The sequence below is a fragment of the Bison bison genome, unplaced genomic scaffold (genome assembly GCF_000754665.1).
Source record: "Bison bison bison isolate TAMUID 2011002044 unplaced genomic scaffold, Bison_UMD1.0 scf7180017864295, whole genome shotgun sequence".
In the NCBI taxonomy this organism is placed as follows: domain Eukaryota; kingdom Metazoa; phylum Chordata; class Mammalia; order Artiodactyla; family Bovidae; genus Bison; species Bison bison.
The window spans coordinates 12,301,804-12,318,696 of NW_011494867.1; the positions used below are offsets into that span (position 1 = coordinate 12,301,804).

The 16,893-nt window shown below is 48.8% G+C and overlaps 1 protein-coding gene across 1 annotated transcript in view; it reads right to left on the reverse strand.

Annotated features, from left to right (window-relative positions):
• The window catches only part of LOC104996592 (chromosome unknown open reading frame, human C16orf95), an 87,927-nt gene extending 71,196 nt beyond the window's left edge, over nt 1-16,731 (reverse strand). The window contains exons 1-6 of the mRNA XM_010850871.1: nt 16,691-16,731; nt 13,815-13,869; nt 12,957-13,097; nt 8,855-9,001; nt 7,974-8,010; nt 4,495-4,702 (exon numbers count right to left, since the gene is read on the reverse strand). Coding sequence (XP_010849173.1) covers nt 4,495-4,702; nt 7,974-8,010; nt 8,855-9,001; nt 12,957-13,097 — 533 coding nt within the window. The 5' untranslated portion in view covers nt 13,815-13,869; nt 16,691-16,731. The remainder of the gene's footprint in view (nt 1-4,494; nt 4,703-7,973; nt 8,011-8,854; nt 9,002-12,956; nt 13,098-13,814; nt 13,870-16,690) is intronic.
• Nucleotides 16,732-16,893: the final 162 nt, after the last annotated feature.

Here is a 16,893-nt window from a genome sequence, read left to right on the forward strand (position 1 = left end):
CTCATACTCCATGCATATTCATCGTCAGGGCCTTTGCACCTGTCGCCCCACAGTCTGGGGCTCTGTCCCCACTGTCACCCCATTCAATCCTCCGCTCAGGTCTCCTATTCAGAGAGGGCCCCCACCCAATCACCACCCATATTTTTTCTGCTTTGCCTTTCTTCCTAGCACCGTCACCACTTGACCATCTCTTTGCTTTCAGTTTCTGTAGTCAGACCTCCTGAGGAAGAAAGCTATGCCTATGAAACAGCATGTCTCAGGTTCCAACTGTGTCAACTGATGACAATCGGAGGCCCATGAGGGTTCGTACTTTGCCATCCCAGCTCATAAACTTTAGTGACTCAGGGACCCACACACATTAGCCTGTGCTTTGCTTTATGCCTGGCTGACTTTCCATGCTTCACACACACCTTCGACCATGACTGCAGCCCCCAGGACTGCACTCTGAAGTCCAAGGACATTCTAGTTAAAGATGCCTCGCTCTTCTGTCTTGCTTTAAGTACAGTAACTGGCATCATCAGCTGTCCTCAGCTGGAACCATGTGAGACAGCAGAAGGGATGGCGAAGGCTGTGGACAGACCACTTGCAGCAGAGGCAGCACTGCTGCTGCTAAGTCACTTCAGTCGTGTCCGACTCTGGGCGAACCCACAGACGGAAGCCCACCAGGCTCCCCCATCCCTGGGATTCCCCAGGCAAGAGTACTGGAGTGAGGTGCCATCACCTTCTCCAAGAGGCAGCACAAATGCTGGCAAAAGTATGAGGAGCTGCTCACACCTCAGTTAAGCAATGCCAGTTAAAAGGTCACAGCACGCTTTACCTCTCACATTGGCAGAGGTTCAGAGGAGGAGGCATGCCCGGTGCAGGTGTGGGGAAGGGAGGCCCTGTTACTGCTGCATGGTGGGGTCGCATTACAGAAGCACTCAGAAACATCAATACACCTGTGTCTGCAGAGTGGCTCCCACACTGACCTGAGCAGAAACAACAGGCAAGAGTCACCCCACAACTAGCACTCACGGCAACACCCTGAGTACACGAGTCTCTTCAGACAGGGAGAAATCAGAAAGTTCATGCACTGATGGTGGGAATATGAAATGGGAAACGGTGCACAGGGACTTCCCTGCCTGCCAACGCAGGGGACATGGGCTCAATCCCTGGTCCGGAAGATTCTACCTGCCGCAGAGCAACTAAGCTTGTGATCCTCAACTACTGAAACCCACAGGCTCTGGGGCCTGAGAGCCACAATTATGAGCCTGTGTGCCTCAACTACTGAAGCCCGCGTGCTCTAGAGCCTGTGCTCCATAACAAGAGAAGCCACTGCAATGAGAAGTCTGCACACTGCAGTGAAGAATAACCCCGCTCACCAGAACTAGAGAAAAGCCCGCACACAGCACTGAAGACTCAGAGCAACCAAAATTAAATAAGTTTTTTTTAAACTTTGCTATAAAAAATAATAATAATAAATAAACAAATAAATCAGGCAGTGTTTTCCACCATGGAAACTTGAGGCAGCTCCTCAAAACATTAAAGAGAGTTACCATATTACCCAGCACTCCCAGGTACATACCCAAGAGACATGAAACATGTTGACACCAAAAGTCATAAATAAACGTTCACAGCAGCATTATTAGTAATACCCCAAAAGTATAAATAACCCAATATCTACCAACTGATGAACAGATAAACAAGATGTGATCTGTCCTTGCAATGCTTATTATCCAGCCATAAAAAAAGGAATGAAGCTACTATGTGGGTGAACCTTGAAAATATTATGCCAAATGAAAACAAGCCAGATACAAAGGATACATATTCCATCTATACAAAATTGGAAAAGTGAAAAAGTAGGTTAGTGGTTTCCAGGGGTGAGGAGAGAAGGGAACAAGGAGTAAGTGCTTAATAGGTATAGGGTTTCTTTTGGGGGTGAAAATGTCTGGAATTAGGTAGCAGTGGCAATTGTACAACCTTGTAAATATAGCAAAAAAAAAAAGCACAAAATCACTCTAAAAAAGGTGAATTTTACAGTGTGTGAATGATATCTCAGTTTTTAAAAATATAAACTGCATACAATTTTATGTTACTTAAAGTGAGATCCACATGAAACAGATGCTAAAGCCGTTTCAGGATCCTCATCCAGAGGATGTGCTGTCCTTGCAAAGGGAAGAAGAGTTCAGTCACGGCCCCCCGCCCTCAGGGACACAGAGGTGGAGAACGAGTCCCACCCTCACAAAGGGAAATCTGAGGAAATCATTTTTCAAAAAGTGATCACTTTGACTTTCACAAATAACATTTATTGATCATATTCATAATGGAATCTCACCCACATTCACAGCAACTCCACTACAACTAAAAATCACCTGATGATAAATAACTTGCATTGACTGAGAGAACAGTGACTATCACAGACTCTCCCTGATTTGATGGCTTTTGTTAAAGACCTTGAGGAGGATGGACATTTCTGTTGATGTTCTTGACAGTAGCCGTTGATTTCAACTTCATACCCAAAAAAGCTGGCTAGAAAGCAAAGAGAAAGGCAATTACTAGGAACTGACCCCAAAATGAAACCACACTGGCCTTGTAAGGCCCGTGTGAGGAGCCTCCCTGCGGTGGAGGGTGGAGGAAACCCTGCGGCAGAGCAGAATGCACACTCGGCCACTGAGGAGCCTGCACAGGAGACAGGGAGCCACCCTGGCTGGCTCACTGTCCAGGGTGCGACCTGAGGGAAGGCACTCAGCCCCCTCAGCCCCTTCTCCCCTTCTGGGCTCCAAGGAGAACACCAGCTCTGCAGAACTGTGGAAGGAACTGAATAAAACGAAGGCACAGCAAGTCCAGACCAGAAGGCAAGGATTGACTCATTACTACTCTTCTGGGCTCCCTGTGGGGCAGGTTCGGAGCTCATCCATTCTCCTATGGCCTCTGAGTTCTAGCAAGCCTCTGCCAGGCCAGCAGATGGGCCAGCAGCTTCTCCTGAGATAAACTGGGTGTGCGCTTTGTGGGCTCTCACAGGGCACCCCACATACACCCCAGGCAGGTAAGGAATTTCTCCTAACAGCTGGTTAGTGCCTGACCTCTGCCCTAAGATCCTGGCTCAGAAGCAAACACCTCCCATAAAAGTATTAGCAATTTTCCTTTGGCCCACCTGAACCACCTATTAATACTTAATATGGATCATCTACAGACAAGTTTCTATCTTTGTTCTTCCCAGAGTGGGAACCAGGGAGTCCAACCAAATTTGACATCAGGTTGACAAACACAAAAAGAAAGATGAAACTTAAACAAAGAAGGAAGTCTCACAGTGCTGACCCATTCAGATCATGCAAAGCTGACAGAACCCTGGCCAGCTGCTTCCTCGGGGCACTCGCCCTGGAGAAGCTGCAACCCAGGTCCACTATAGGCACCTGTATGCAAATGTGCATCACGGCGTCATATGTGACCACAGGGAGTGCCCAATACTAGGAGAGTGGCCAGGAAGGATGCAGGGAGAGGAATTTCCACTTCCAGAAAAGATGGAGTGACAATGACAGAGCTGGTTTCCTATTTGAACAACTAAAAAACTGGGCAAAAGGCATCTGAAACTGTTTTCAGATACTGGACATTTTCTAGAACATTCCTCTTACAACTGGGTAGAGGAGATAGACAAAAAGTAAATAAGTCAATATATGTAAATTCTAATTGTGCACATTTACATATTGATATGTATTTGCATGCCTTCTATTTACATATTGGTGTGTGTTTGTATACATTTATATATAGGTGTGATAAAAGAAACAGGAAGAAGAAGGTGGATGGGGTAATGGTTGGGGACATGGGTAAACTGGGGCATTAAGAGGACGAGAAGGAGGAGGAGAGCTGTTACTGAGGGGACTAAAGCAAGTAACCAGGTGAGGAGAGGCCCTGCAATGAACCTGAGGTTGCCCTGGAGGCTTCCTGGGTGGTGGCAGAGGCAGAGTGGGGCCCCAGGTGAGAAATGCAGGCCTGGGCAAGGCCAGGTGTGTTCAAGGCTGGTGAAAGGGCTTTTCAATATGGAGCCTTGATAGTCGGGGCTGGGCTGTGAGAGAGGCAGCAGGCTCCCCGAGGCTGTAGTGTGCTTAAACTCCAGAGGGATGGCTGGTCAGGCTGGCATAAAATCCATTTCCTACCCCAACACAACAGAAGTTTGTAGAAACTGAAACCAGTGGTCTTTTGGGGGAAGGGGAATTTAGAAACTTGAGAACAGGGCAGGTGAGAAAATAAAGGTGGGTAGATGCTCCACCACCCTACCACTGGCCCTAACCTTGATGCATCTGGTTTGTTCTTCCCTTGCATTTTCTAGAAGAAGATGTGTGTGTCAGGTATGAGCAACAATCCAGACGATGCTAACAACGTAACAGTAATCAGAGCGGTGCCCACCTCTCACCCTCTGCTGCGCGACAACCAAGTTCTCCTACACCTTCAACTCAACTAAACCCCAGGACGTAAGATAAGCCCAAGGCCACCACTGCCCCACCCACACCTGCTCACCGGATGGCCTCCATGACCCTCAGCAGGGCATGAAGGAGTGTCAGGAGGCTGAGGTTGAGGGGCAGGAGGGAGGCTGGGGGGCTTTCTGGCTGCCCCGAGGCCACCGGCCCAGCCTGGGGAAGAGCCTGGAGCTGCTGCCACTTGAGGAGATGGCGCCCTTCACCACAGATCCGCCAGCGGTTGTACCCGGAGCGCACATCCAGAGGGGCTTCTAGGCAGAGAAAGTGAGTCAGGCCCCGAGGGGTGTGGGGCCAGGGTACTCTCGAGCCTGCACCCATGAGAGAGCCCTCAGGAAACCAGGGCAAAGGAACCAGGTGTCACAGCAAGGCAGGTCGCAGCCCTGGGGTGTGAGCACTCACACAGCGCCCACGGAGATGAAGACAGCATGGCTATGTGTTTGTTTCTAGGGCGACTGTGGGCCTTTGTGGCTGTGTTTTCTGAGTCTTTATCTTTTAGAGCTGCCTACTGAAAGATTTATGAATGAAAGGATATGGTAGTTAGTGGTGATCTGCTCCACAGTAATCTTTTTCTTTTTCCTTTTTTTTGGGGGGAGGAGGGGGTATGGAGTGGGTGAAGCACAGAAGAAACCAAATCATCCAAGAGTTGATCAGTTGATCGTGGCTGTAGCCGAGGGAAGGGAACATGGGCTTTTGCAGAGTATCTGATATTTCCCATAATAAGCAGTAAACAACCACCACAAACACAAATGGAATTCCAACATCTCTATCTCCTCCATGCTCTTTAGCTTTTTCAAGACCTGCTTTGGTCACATGTGACCCTCTTGATGTTATATCTCTTATTTAGTTTTACTATGCTATTAATATGCTACTACTAAAAACGTAGTCCCCTGACTCTAATCATACTAATATAAAATACATTCTTAACAAATATAAACTATCTTTTCTTTATAAAAAACTATCACAAGAGCATAAAGAAGAAAAGCACATGAGCCCTCTATTTACAAGATCAGAAACACAGATTTTTCTAAAATGGAACTCAGCTGGATTTGAAGCCAACGAACCATCTCTTATTTTTAGGTCACTCTGTATGAAGCTCAGAGGAGAGAAGGCTCCCTAACCTCCTAGTGGCAGTGAGACTGGCACTCACTCCCATCCTGTGACACACTCTCACTCCCATCCTGTGACACACTCTCACTCCCATCCTGTGAACACACTCTCACTCCCATCCTGTGAACACATTCTCATTCCTGTCCTTGAATGGGTTTGAGGCTTGAAATATTACTAACATAAATCACCTGAACTATAAAACCATGGCTGGAGTAAAAATTAATACTGGTTTTTAACAGTGTTATCAATGGATGCATGATTCACTAATAAAACGACTAAGCTTTTACACTTTCTTAAAGACGCAGAGTAGTCAAAGCCAAAAACAACCAATAAAAATAAACCACTAAATTGGTGAGTTTATACTATACAGTAAGAAGAGCAGTTTCTCAGGTGGTTCTCATTCTATGGCCACTTTTTTTAATAAAGTGATTTCTGGCTCTTCCACCTAAAACTTGAGGCAACGTGTTGCTATCTGTTTTGTTCACCATGCGCACACACACACACACCCCAGAAGCCTCTCTTTGCTGGGCTGACCTGCCCCTTTCCCACCCACAGGGATTACCTGTGACTGTCAGCTCAGACACACGAAACCAACCTTAACCTACACATAAACAGAGCTTTCATTTTTAAATTGACACTGCTGCTGCTGCTAAGTCGCTTCAGTCGTGTCCAACTCTGTGCGACCCCATAGACGGCAGCCCACCAGGCTCCCCCGTCCCTGAGATTCTCCAGGCAAGAACACTGGAGTGGGGTGCCATTACCTTCTCCAATGCATGAAAGTGAAAAGTGAAAGTGAAGTCGCTCAGTCGTGTCCGACTCTTAGCGACCCCATGGACTGTAGCCCACCAGGCTCCTCTGTCCATGGGATTCTCCAGGCAAGAACACTGGAGTGGGGTGCCATTACCTTCTCCAATGCATGAAAGTGAAAAGTGAAAGTGAAGTCGCTCAGTCGTGTCCGACTCTTAGCGACCCCATGGACTGTAGCCCACCAGGCTCCTCTGTCCATGGGATTCTCCAGGCAAGAGCACTGGAGTGGGGTGCCATTGCCTTCTCTGAAATTGACACTAGTGGAGTCCTATTGCCTGGGCTACACTGACTTGTTATTCTACCTTGCAACGTGTTGGGGGTCCGTTTCATCATCCCTAACAGCTGTGGACTTTCGGTAGCTGGTGCCACATTTCAAACGCACCTCTATTTATGTCCATCCTCCCACGAAGAGACACTTAAGTTGCTTCCAATTTTTCACCAAAGAAATTACTGCTACAGACAGACATGCGTGGAGTGCCCACAGATATTACCCAGACCTGGGCTTGTTGGATTAAAGATTTTTCACATTATAAAATTTGATCGATACCTCCAAACCTTCTGCCAAAGGCTGTGACAATTCATGCTCCTCCTAACAGTGCTTTTAAAATCAGGGAAAAGTTAAGTATCTTCTACATGAAGAGGTGAGCATGAGAGGTAGTGGCCGCTCATTTCCCAACCACTCTACCCCGACCTGCACACACCCAGGCTCTGGGTGGGCCTCTCAAATCACCTGCTCATCAGGAAAATCCCTTGTCAGACACCCAACCTCTCAGTTCTCTCAGGTCCTCCTCCAGAGAGTCCATCAAGGGCACTCACCATGCAATCTGGCCCCAGCACAAAAAGAGGAGGGTGTGATCAGACTGCACAAAACACGTCCACTCCCTTGCTCACATGCAATGCAAAGAAAGCAGACATGTCAACCATCTGTGAGGAAAAGCACCTCTGCTCATTTCAGAGATGAAGCAAGTAAAGGTGCAAGTAGAGACACCATCTCCTGGCACACCGAGACTGAGCGTGTGAGGACACGCGTACATCAGGCCACATATGAGGATACGTGAACACACCTTGTCATGATTATGAACTGCACTGTGAACATGTGAGTATGTGCTAGGCCTGTCATGAACATATGAATATATGTATACACTGTATGATGAATATATGCATAAGTGTGGTATCATGAACATACAATGTGTCAGGAATACATGAAGATAGAATATGTCAACATACAAGCCTATACACTGTCATAAATGTATATTTATATATAACACATACATACACAAGTCATATCATGAATCATAGAAGATTAGAGCTTAAAAAACACTTCAGATACCACCTAACCCCAGGATGCAAATTGGTTTCATCCTGAGAGTCAATATTGATAACTGATAGAGTCTGAGGCTTCTCTGGGTTCACTAGGAAAAGATGAGGGGTGATTAGTGATGCCTGGTAAGGGTAGGTGTCGGAGAAGTTGTATGTGTGCCAGACTGTGGCCTTCTCTGTGTTATACCCATCATGACAGAAGTCTACCCCACTCCCATCATGATGTTCATGAGAACCCCGCCTTCCTTGGGGAGGGGGTGATGAGACACAAGTGCACTGAGTTACCTGGGACGCCTTTAAAACTCTGCTGCCTTTTCACCACCTAGGATAAAAGATAAGAACGTGGGCAAGTGCATCAGCCCAGTGATCCACCAAGACGGGGGCCCAGTGATTTAGCCTGGAGACCCCCAGAAACGGGTCCATGACCAGCTCAGAATGCAAGTTATGTTTTTTTAAAAGGCCTCCAGGTTTTAATTCTGGTGACAGTTTGCTACTTGGTGACAGAAAACCAGCAGATGGAATGTGGGTGAAGGCAGAAGAAGCCTCTAATTCCAGGACACTCAGAAAGCAAGGAAGAGGAGTGGCCCTGGAACTGAGCGGGGCTAGGCCTGGCCAACCATACCCCACCACAAACATTGACCTGGAACCCAGAGGTGTGGAGGCGGTCAGACAGAGCCGAAGAGTGAGCACAGACTCTTGAGCTACGGCCCCTCCCCAGAACCCTTGCTCCATGCCTGCCAGGCTAGGGCTACAAGGTCAGGCTGCTCAGACAGGCCGAGGAAAGTGAGGTAGAGGGGAGGCAAGGAGCAGCAGGGTGGGGTGGGAAGAAGGAGGGAGGGAGGTGAGCAAGTTGGAGAAGAGGGAAGAGAAAGGAGGAGAGGGGGAGGAGGAGGGGCAGAAGAAATGATGGGAAAGGTAGCAGCAGACCCTCAGAGCACAGTGTATCCCACCCTTCCCAATACCACCAGGACACCTAACCTGGGCCTGCCCTGAGTACCACTTGCCTCCTGCTCTCTGCTGCCCTAGGCCACAGCTTGGAGGAGACCCCCAGACACCAATGCAGACCACTGTGGGGAAGGAACCCGGCACCCTTCCCCTCATCTCTGGGTCCCCCTCGGCCCACCCCTCACTTTCAGGCCTTGCTGCCATACGAGCCTCCCTCTTACCTTCTTGTGAGACCTCAGGACCTGAGGCACCCAGTAGGGCATCACGGCCTGATCCCTAGGCATCGGGAGGTGGCCCCCAAAGCGGTGGCATGGGCAGGGGCATGCCTTGGTGGTTTTGGGAATATAAGACCGGACCATCTTTTGGATCTAACAGAGGAAGGGAAGAGAAGGTCCAAAGAGGGGTGGAGCCACACCCCAGAAAACCTCAGCCTCAGGGACAGGGCCCTGGAGAGTGCCTCTGCTATGCCCCTCCCACAGTACACCCCAACTGCCCGGCTGAGGGAGCAGGTCCCCCCATCATGATATTCCCAGGGGTGGCCAGCACCCTCATTACCCACCACCTGCACATCCACAGGGCGTGGTGCTGTGGTGGGACACATGGGGGGAGTCAGGAGACCTGGCTCCGTCCTGAAACTACCGGCCTCCAGGAGCACCCTTGGTGCCACATTTAGCCCCTCTGAGCCTCAGCGATCTCAATGAGAGAGAGGACTCTGCCAGCACCCTGGCCACACTGGTCAAAGTCTAACATGGATAGTCTTTGGTCCAGCAGTTGCACTTCTGGGACCGCATCCCGTGAAGACACATGTGCATTTGCTCAAGAACACTCAGTGCAGCACTGACTGTAGTGACCAATCAGCCTGAATCTGGTAATAAGGGACAATAAATAACGGACACAGGGACAAAGGGAATGGATGGCCTTTGGAAAGAATAATGCAGATCTGTCTGTCCTGACATACAATGAGCACAGAGATGCAATATTAAGTGAGAAATGCAGCACTGTGAATACAGCATGCTACCATTTACATCAAAAAAATTAAAGAATATGTGTGCAGTGTTGTTTGTATATGAGTTGTGATGGGTCAGATCCTTACCCCAATGCCTCATCACCACCCCTAGCCTCACTCTTTGCCCTGCAATTCTGCAGTTCCTTCCAGAACAGTAGACTCTGCCCCTTGACTCTGGTCAGATCACGTACTGGACTGGCCAACAGTATAAGTAGGAAGTGACAGTAGCCAGATCTGTCAGGCTGAAGACCTCATAGGTGTCCAGCTGCTCTCACATCTCTGCCATGGCCACAAGACAGTGCCTGGGACAGCCCGCTGACCCCAAGATCAGGATATCTGAGGCCAAGCTGCCAGCAGAGTGTCCCTCAGCCACATGAGTTATCACAGTGACTGCTGTATCAAGTTGGGTCGTAGGGTGACTTGTACATTGCTAGCCAAACAACACAAGCACAGAAAACCTCCAGAAGGCCAAATGAGGACACCTCTGGAAGACGGGTAGGACAGAGTTCTGTGTACCACACCCCTGCTGCACTGTGGGAATTTCCAACCATGTGCTCACAGCTCACATTATAAAACATAATCAAAACTACTTCGAGTAACCCCTGCAACCTCTGAGGCCGCGGGAGGACTGCACTGGACCCTGGGTGTAAGGTGTGCTGCCAAGCAGACACTGCTGCAGGAAGGAGGAAGGGAGTCCTGGACCTCCTCCAAAGCAGATAAGACGAGGCCTGGAGACCCGGGCACCTCCCTGCGCCCTGGCTCCTTGTCACCATGGCACAGGACCCCTCTCACATAGGACCCTTTTGCCCGCCAGGATAAGGATACTCTGGCCACTTCTACTCAATCCACCCATGGCTGCTAAGCCCGTTCTCCATGGCAGGTGCTGCACCAGAAGCAACAAGACCTCATCCTTCCCACAGCAGCTCCCTGCACAGCACTGTCCACTGGGAAAGAAGAAACACTGGGACTCGGGGAGCAGAGTTGGGAGAACATTCAAGGCCAGAGGGGCAGCTAGGTGGAGAATCAAGAGAGCAACCATGCCTGCTGAGAGTCCAAAAGACATGACAAGAGAACTACGAGGGTAGCCACACAGCAATCATTCCTCCTTTTGTTAAAAGAAACCAACTTTGCTTATGATGCAAAGCGGTCAGGCCAGGGATCAGCCAGTCCCTCTTGCCAACAAAGGGTCTGGGGGGTAAGGGAACAAAAAAGCTTGGGCTTCTGGGAATGTTTTATCCCTGAAAAGGAGGAGAAGGTAGGAGGTAAGCTTTTGGAAGACTCTGGAAGACTCACTTTCTGCCATGTACATTGTCATATAAGAGACCCACGGCCAACATCTAAAAACACTAGAAGTGAAAAATAACACCAACTCTACACAAAGTCTTCCTGAAAACTTAAATGATTCATTTCTGATAAAAGCTCTCAACAAACTAGAAATAGAAGTGAAGTCCTCAGCCTGATGAAAGGCAACCATGATACACCACTGTGCTGGGGACAGGCATGCCTAAGCAAGATGCAGAAAGGACTAAATTATTAAATTGATAATCGGACTTCATCAAAATCTAAAACTTCTGCTCTTTGAAAGACAGTAATAAGAGAATTAGAAGACAAGTCAAAAACGTGGAGAAAACACTTGCAAACTAAATATCTAATAAAGAACTTGTATACAGATATATAAAGAACTCTCAATACTCAGTAATTAAAAAAAAGCAACTCAACGTTTTTAATGGGCAAAATACTTGAACAGACACAAATCAAGTAAGATATGCATATGGTAAAAATATACGAAGAGATGCTCAACATCATTAGGCACTGTGGAAATACACAAGTTAAAGCCTCAATGAGAGGGATTCCCTAGTGGTCCAGGGGTTGGGACTCTGCACCTTCACTGCCTGGAGTGCAGGTTCAGTCCCTGACCAGGGAACTGAGATCCCGCAATCTTTGAAACCACAATTTTAAAAATGTTTTAATTAAAAAAACATACAATGAGATAAACACTTATTAAGATGGCCAAAATTTAAAACACTCACCAAACCAAGCGTTCATGAAGACATGAAGCAACTTGAACTTTATACATTGTTGGGAAGATTGTAAAATGGAACAACCATTTTTGCAAAACAGTTGACAGTTTCTTAGAAAATTAAACATATGCCTCCCATACAATATAGCAATGCCTTTCCTAGGTGCTTGCCCAAGAAAAATGAAGGCATGTTCACACAAATACTTATACACAAATGTTCACAGCAGCTTTATTTGTTGGACAAAATAGAAAAAAACTGGAAATGATCCACACGTCCTTCACTGGATGAATGGTCTATCCATATAACAATACACTGCTCAGCAGTAAAAAGGAATGAACTATCAGTGAACACAACCATATAGGTGAATCTCAAAAATAATCATGCTGAGTAAAAGAAGCCCCTGGAGAAGGAGATGGCAACCCACTCCAGTATTCTTGCCTGGGAAATCCCATGGACAGAGGAGCCTGGTGGGCTATATATAGTCCATGGGGCCGCAAAGAGCCAGACACATGACTCCGTGACTAAACCACCACCACCACAAAAGAAACCAGACTAAAAAAAGTACATACTATACGATTCCATTTATATAAAATTCAAGGAAATGCAAACGAATCTATAGTGACAGAAACAGACCCATGGTTGCCTGGGGACTGTGGGGAGAGAGGGTTGAGTGGAATTACAGAAGGGAACAAGGAGGACTTCCCTAGTGGTTCAGTAGTTAAGAATCCGCCTGCCAATGCATGGTTCATGGGTTCAATCCCTGGTTCAGGAAGATTCTACAAGACAGGAAGCAACTAAGCCCGTGCACCACAACCACTGAGCCCACACTCCAGAGGCCACAAGCTGCAACTACTGAGCCTTTGTGCTGCAACTACTGGAGTCCATACTCCACAAGAGAAGCCACCGCAGTGAGAATCCAGGCACTGCGACTACAGAGTAGCCCCCACTCACCCCAACTAGGGAAAAGCTTGAGCACACCAATGAAGACCCAGCACAGCAAAACAGAAATAAATAAAATTTTGAAAAGGGTACAAGGAAACCTTTTGGGGTTGTGTACATGTACTGCATTATACCATTTTATACAAGGGTCTTGAGCACCCTGGATTCTGGTATCTACATGCATCCTAGAACCAATCCCCTGTGAATATCTAGAGATGACTGTACATTATCACAATTGTGGTGGTGGTTTCATGGGTGTGTGCATATGTCAAGATTTATCAAATTTTATATGTGTGCCATTTTATCACATGTCAATCATATCTCCATAAATCTGAACCCCTGATTCAAGTCACCTACCTGATTTTGGGGTCTCAAGGAGCGAGGGACCCAGTAAGGCAGTGCTGCCTTAGCCCTGGGCACTGGCAGGTAGCCCCCAAATTTGGCCTGGCACTCACAGCAGATGGGCTCTAGATGAACAGTGCTGGGGACAGGGCACATCTGAGCAAGAGGCAGACAAAACAGAATTTAACGTGATGCTGCATTAGTGATGCAAGCCAAGGCACTCTCTGAATGGTAAATCCACACTCAGAGGGAGCCAGGTTAAGACATGGCATCCAGGGCAAGTGCAGGCACAGGGGCCTCAGCTACTGCAGACTGTCCTGAGATCCTCCAAAGTCACTTGGAGGGGGACCACAGAGCCCGCAGACCCGGGATGTGCAATCACTTACAGCCACATTATTATGAGCAAGTCTTGGATCTCTCTTTCTAAAAATGGAGAAATACAACCAACTCTAGGATGGATGACCGCTCTTTCTGTGGTTGTCCACATCAGTCTGCGTATAGAACTTTGTTTGCAAAACCTTCCACATCCATCCCATATGATCCCACCACACCCACAGGCTGGGGGAGAGGGAAAGTCATCCTCTCCAGGAGCAGACAGAGCTGCCCAGAACAGATACATTAAGGGGCAGCACTGGTTCTCCCAGACCTCCTAAATCCCTGTCTCAATGTATCATGAGGCACTGAGGGGCGGGGAAGGCAGTGGGTGACCCTATATAGAGATTTGGGAGCTTGCATGGCCACTTAAACCATGGACCCCACTGGCTGACACACCCTCTTGTGAGATGCTGCTTCTGGACCCATATTTTCTGCTCTACTCCCCACCAAAGGGCATGTCAGGGTTGGGGCAAAGTAGTTGAGGTTTGCTTTCCTTACCGAATGATCTATGAGACACACTTCTTTCCCAAAAGCTGGAAATGTGCTTCTTTTCCTAGAAAAGAAGATGGCTTAGAAAGTTCTGGACTTTGTGTACATTGGAGGCAGGAATGCTAGTATGAGAGCCTGAGCCAGCCTGGCTCGTATCATTAAACCCCAAGAGTGGAAAGTGAAAGTGAAAGTTTAGTCGCCCAGTCATGTCTCTTTGCGACCCTATGGACTGTAGCCTACCAGGCTCCTCTGTCCATGGGATTTTCCAGGCAAGAGTACTGGAGTGAGCTGCCATTTCCTTCTCCAGAGGACCTTCCCGACCCAGGGATCGAACTCAGGTCTCCCACATTGTAGGCAGACACTTTACTGTCTGAGCCACCAGGGAAGTCCTAGTCAACTGCCCATTCTGAGATCCTAGTCAACTGGCCCCCCAAGAGTGGAAGGGGTCATCATTCTGAGCCAAAGAGGGGGCAGAGGGTGACAACAGAAGCAGGTAGATACACACTCACATGGCTAAGGTCTAGGGGTTCCCATATGTCAAGCTATTGTGGAATCCTGCATCCCCAAAGGGTTTAGCTGGAATCAGCCTGGGTCGGGAAGATCCCCTGGAGAAGCAAACAGCAACCCACTCCAGTATTCTTGCCTGGAGAATCCCATGGACAGAGGAGCCTAGTAGGCTACAGTCCACGGGGTCACAAGAGTCAGATATGACTTAGTGACTAAACCACTACCACCAGGCACACTCCAGCTAAACCTATGCTAGGACCTTTAGGAAAGACAGGAACATTCCAACCTGGTGAGAACTTTCCAAGACGTGTAGCTGCCAACCACAACACATGCTTTATCATACACCCTGAGCTTACTTAGAATTCTGAAGGAAAATACTGTCAAAACCGTACATCTAATGAAATTCTTTGCAGTAAAAAAAAAAAAAACTGGGTGCTTTCTCTCTTGGGCTGAAAAAGCATTTGGAGCTACACAGATTCTACTACTCTTCCCCATTCTCCGCACAACAAATTGCTAGTATGTTGGCCACCATATGGAGAGTGTCCAGTGAGCATAAATTCAAAACAAAGCAAAACTTCCAGCTTTCCTAATAGCATATGTAACATGGCAATGGTTAAGAGTGATATCATCATAATAATCACTATTTTACTATCTATTTACAGTAATAGCTTCAGGTCACAGAGCTCAACTCCCACACCTGATCCTTGACAACACAGAATATGGGATGTTGCCCTGCACAGCACCCAAGCCCCCTAACAGTCATAAGAGCATTGTTATTTCCTTTGTGGAGGCCAAACCTCCAGCCCAGAAGATGAAGCCAGTTAGTCCCAGAGACTGGCTCAGAATGTCATAACCCAAGTCAACCCAGTGAAACTCATTCTTGTTGTTATTATTCAGTTGTGTCTGACTCTGCAACCCCATGGTGCAGTATGTCAGGCTTCCCTCATTCTGGGGCTTTGTGTTAAAATTACTAGGAAAGGAAATTTCCTTTTCTGTTGAAGTTGCAAGAGCTTTTCCAGAGGTCTTGGTGGTCATTTTGCCCCCAGAGGGGAAGAAAACAAAGCTGAAAGATGGAGACAACAGTCCCTGACCACAGTCCTTAAGCATCTGTGTACATCGGTTCCTGACGACTTACACCTGACAGCCTCAATTAGTCAGTGAATTGCCTTTCCTGCTTATATGATGTAGTGTAGTGTCTTTCCTGCCTACCTTTTACAAGCTACTATGGGACGGGGTCAGAGAAGGCAATGGCACCCCACTCCAGTACTCTTGCCTGGAAAATCCCATGGACGGAGGAGCCTGGAAGGCTGCAGTCCATGGGGTCCCTGGAGAGTCGGACACGACTGAGCAACTTCACTTTCACTTTTCACTTTCATGCATTGGAGAAGGAAATGGCAACCCACTCCAGTGTTCTTGCCTGGAGAATCCCAGGGATGGGGGAGCCTGGTGGGCTGCCGTCTATGGGGTTGCACAGAGTCGGACACAACTGAAGCAACTTAGTAGTAGTAGTATGGGATGGGGTCGGAGAAGGCAATGGCAACCCACTCCAGTACTCTTGCCTGGAAAATCCATGGATGGAGGAGCCTGAAGGCTACAGTCCATGGGGTCCCTAAGGGTCGGACACGACTGAGCAACTTCACTTTCACTTTTCACTTTCATTCATTGGAGAAGGAAATGGCAACCCACTCCAGTGTTCTTGCCTGGAGAATCCCAGGGATGGGGGAGCCTGGTGGGCTGCCGTCTATGGGGTCACACAGAGTCGGACACGACTGAAGTGACTTAGCAGCAACAGGAGCAGCAGCATGGGACAGGGTGACCTGAGGCTATTGGGGCTCCCCAGGTGACTCAGGGTCCAGGTTCCCCCAGATGACTCTCAGTCCAGAGCCCCCCTATGTGACTCAGGGTCTGGGGCCACCCCAGTAGAACTGGGGTCTGTGGCCTCCCAGTGGACTCGAGGTCCAGATCGCCTCAGGTGACTCAGGGTCTGGGGTGCCCCAGCTGACTCAGGGTCGGTGTTCCCCAGGTGACACAGGTCCCGGGGCCACCTCAGGTGACTCAGGGTCTGAGTTCTCCTCAGGTAACTCGGGGTCTGGCGCCCCCTCAGGAGACTTGGGGTGTGGGGCGCCCCCAGGTGACTCGGGGTCCGGGGCCCCCTCAGGTGACTCGGGTGCCGGGCCCCTTGTGTGGCGCGGCAGCCCAGCGTGCAAGACTGAGGGAGGCACCTGCCTGTCATGACGCGCTCGGGGTGAGTGTGCGCTGACAGACCGAACGGACACCCGAGAGCTCCCAGAAATGCCCGCCACGATTCTGCTAAGTTATGGTGAGGGCGGTGACGAAGCTCAAGATGACAGCCGTGACGGAAGTCGGGGCTGGCTCACCGTGTCACTCCTCTTCGGGCCCGCCCCTCACACCGCCCCGTCAGTCCTCGGGACCGCCCTCGACCTCGAAAGCCCCACCTCTTCCGCCCTCCCGCTCCTCTGAGGCCAGGCTCTTCCGGCGACAGCACTCTATTAGCTGTCGATTGGCTCTCTAATAGCCAATCAGATGCTGCATTCTATACATGTTTACTTACCTGGCATCT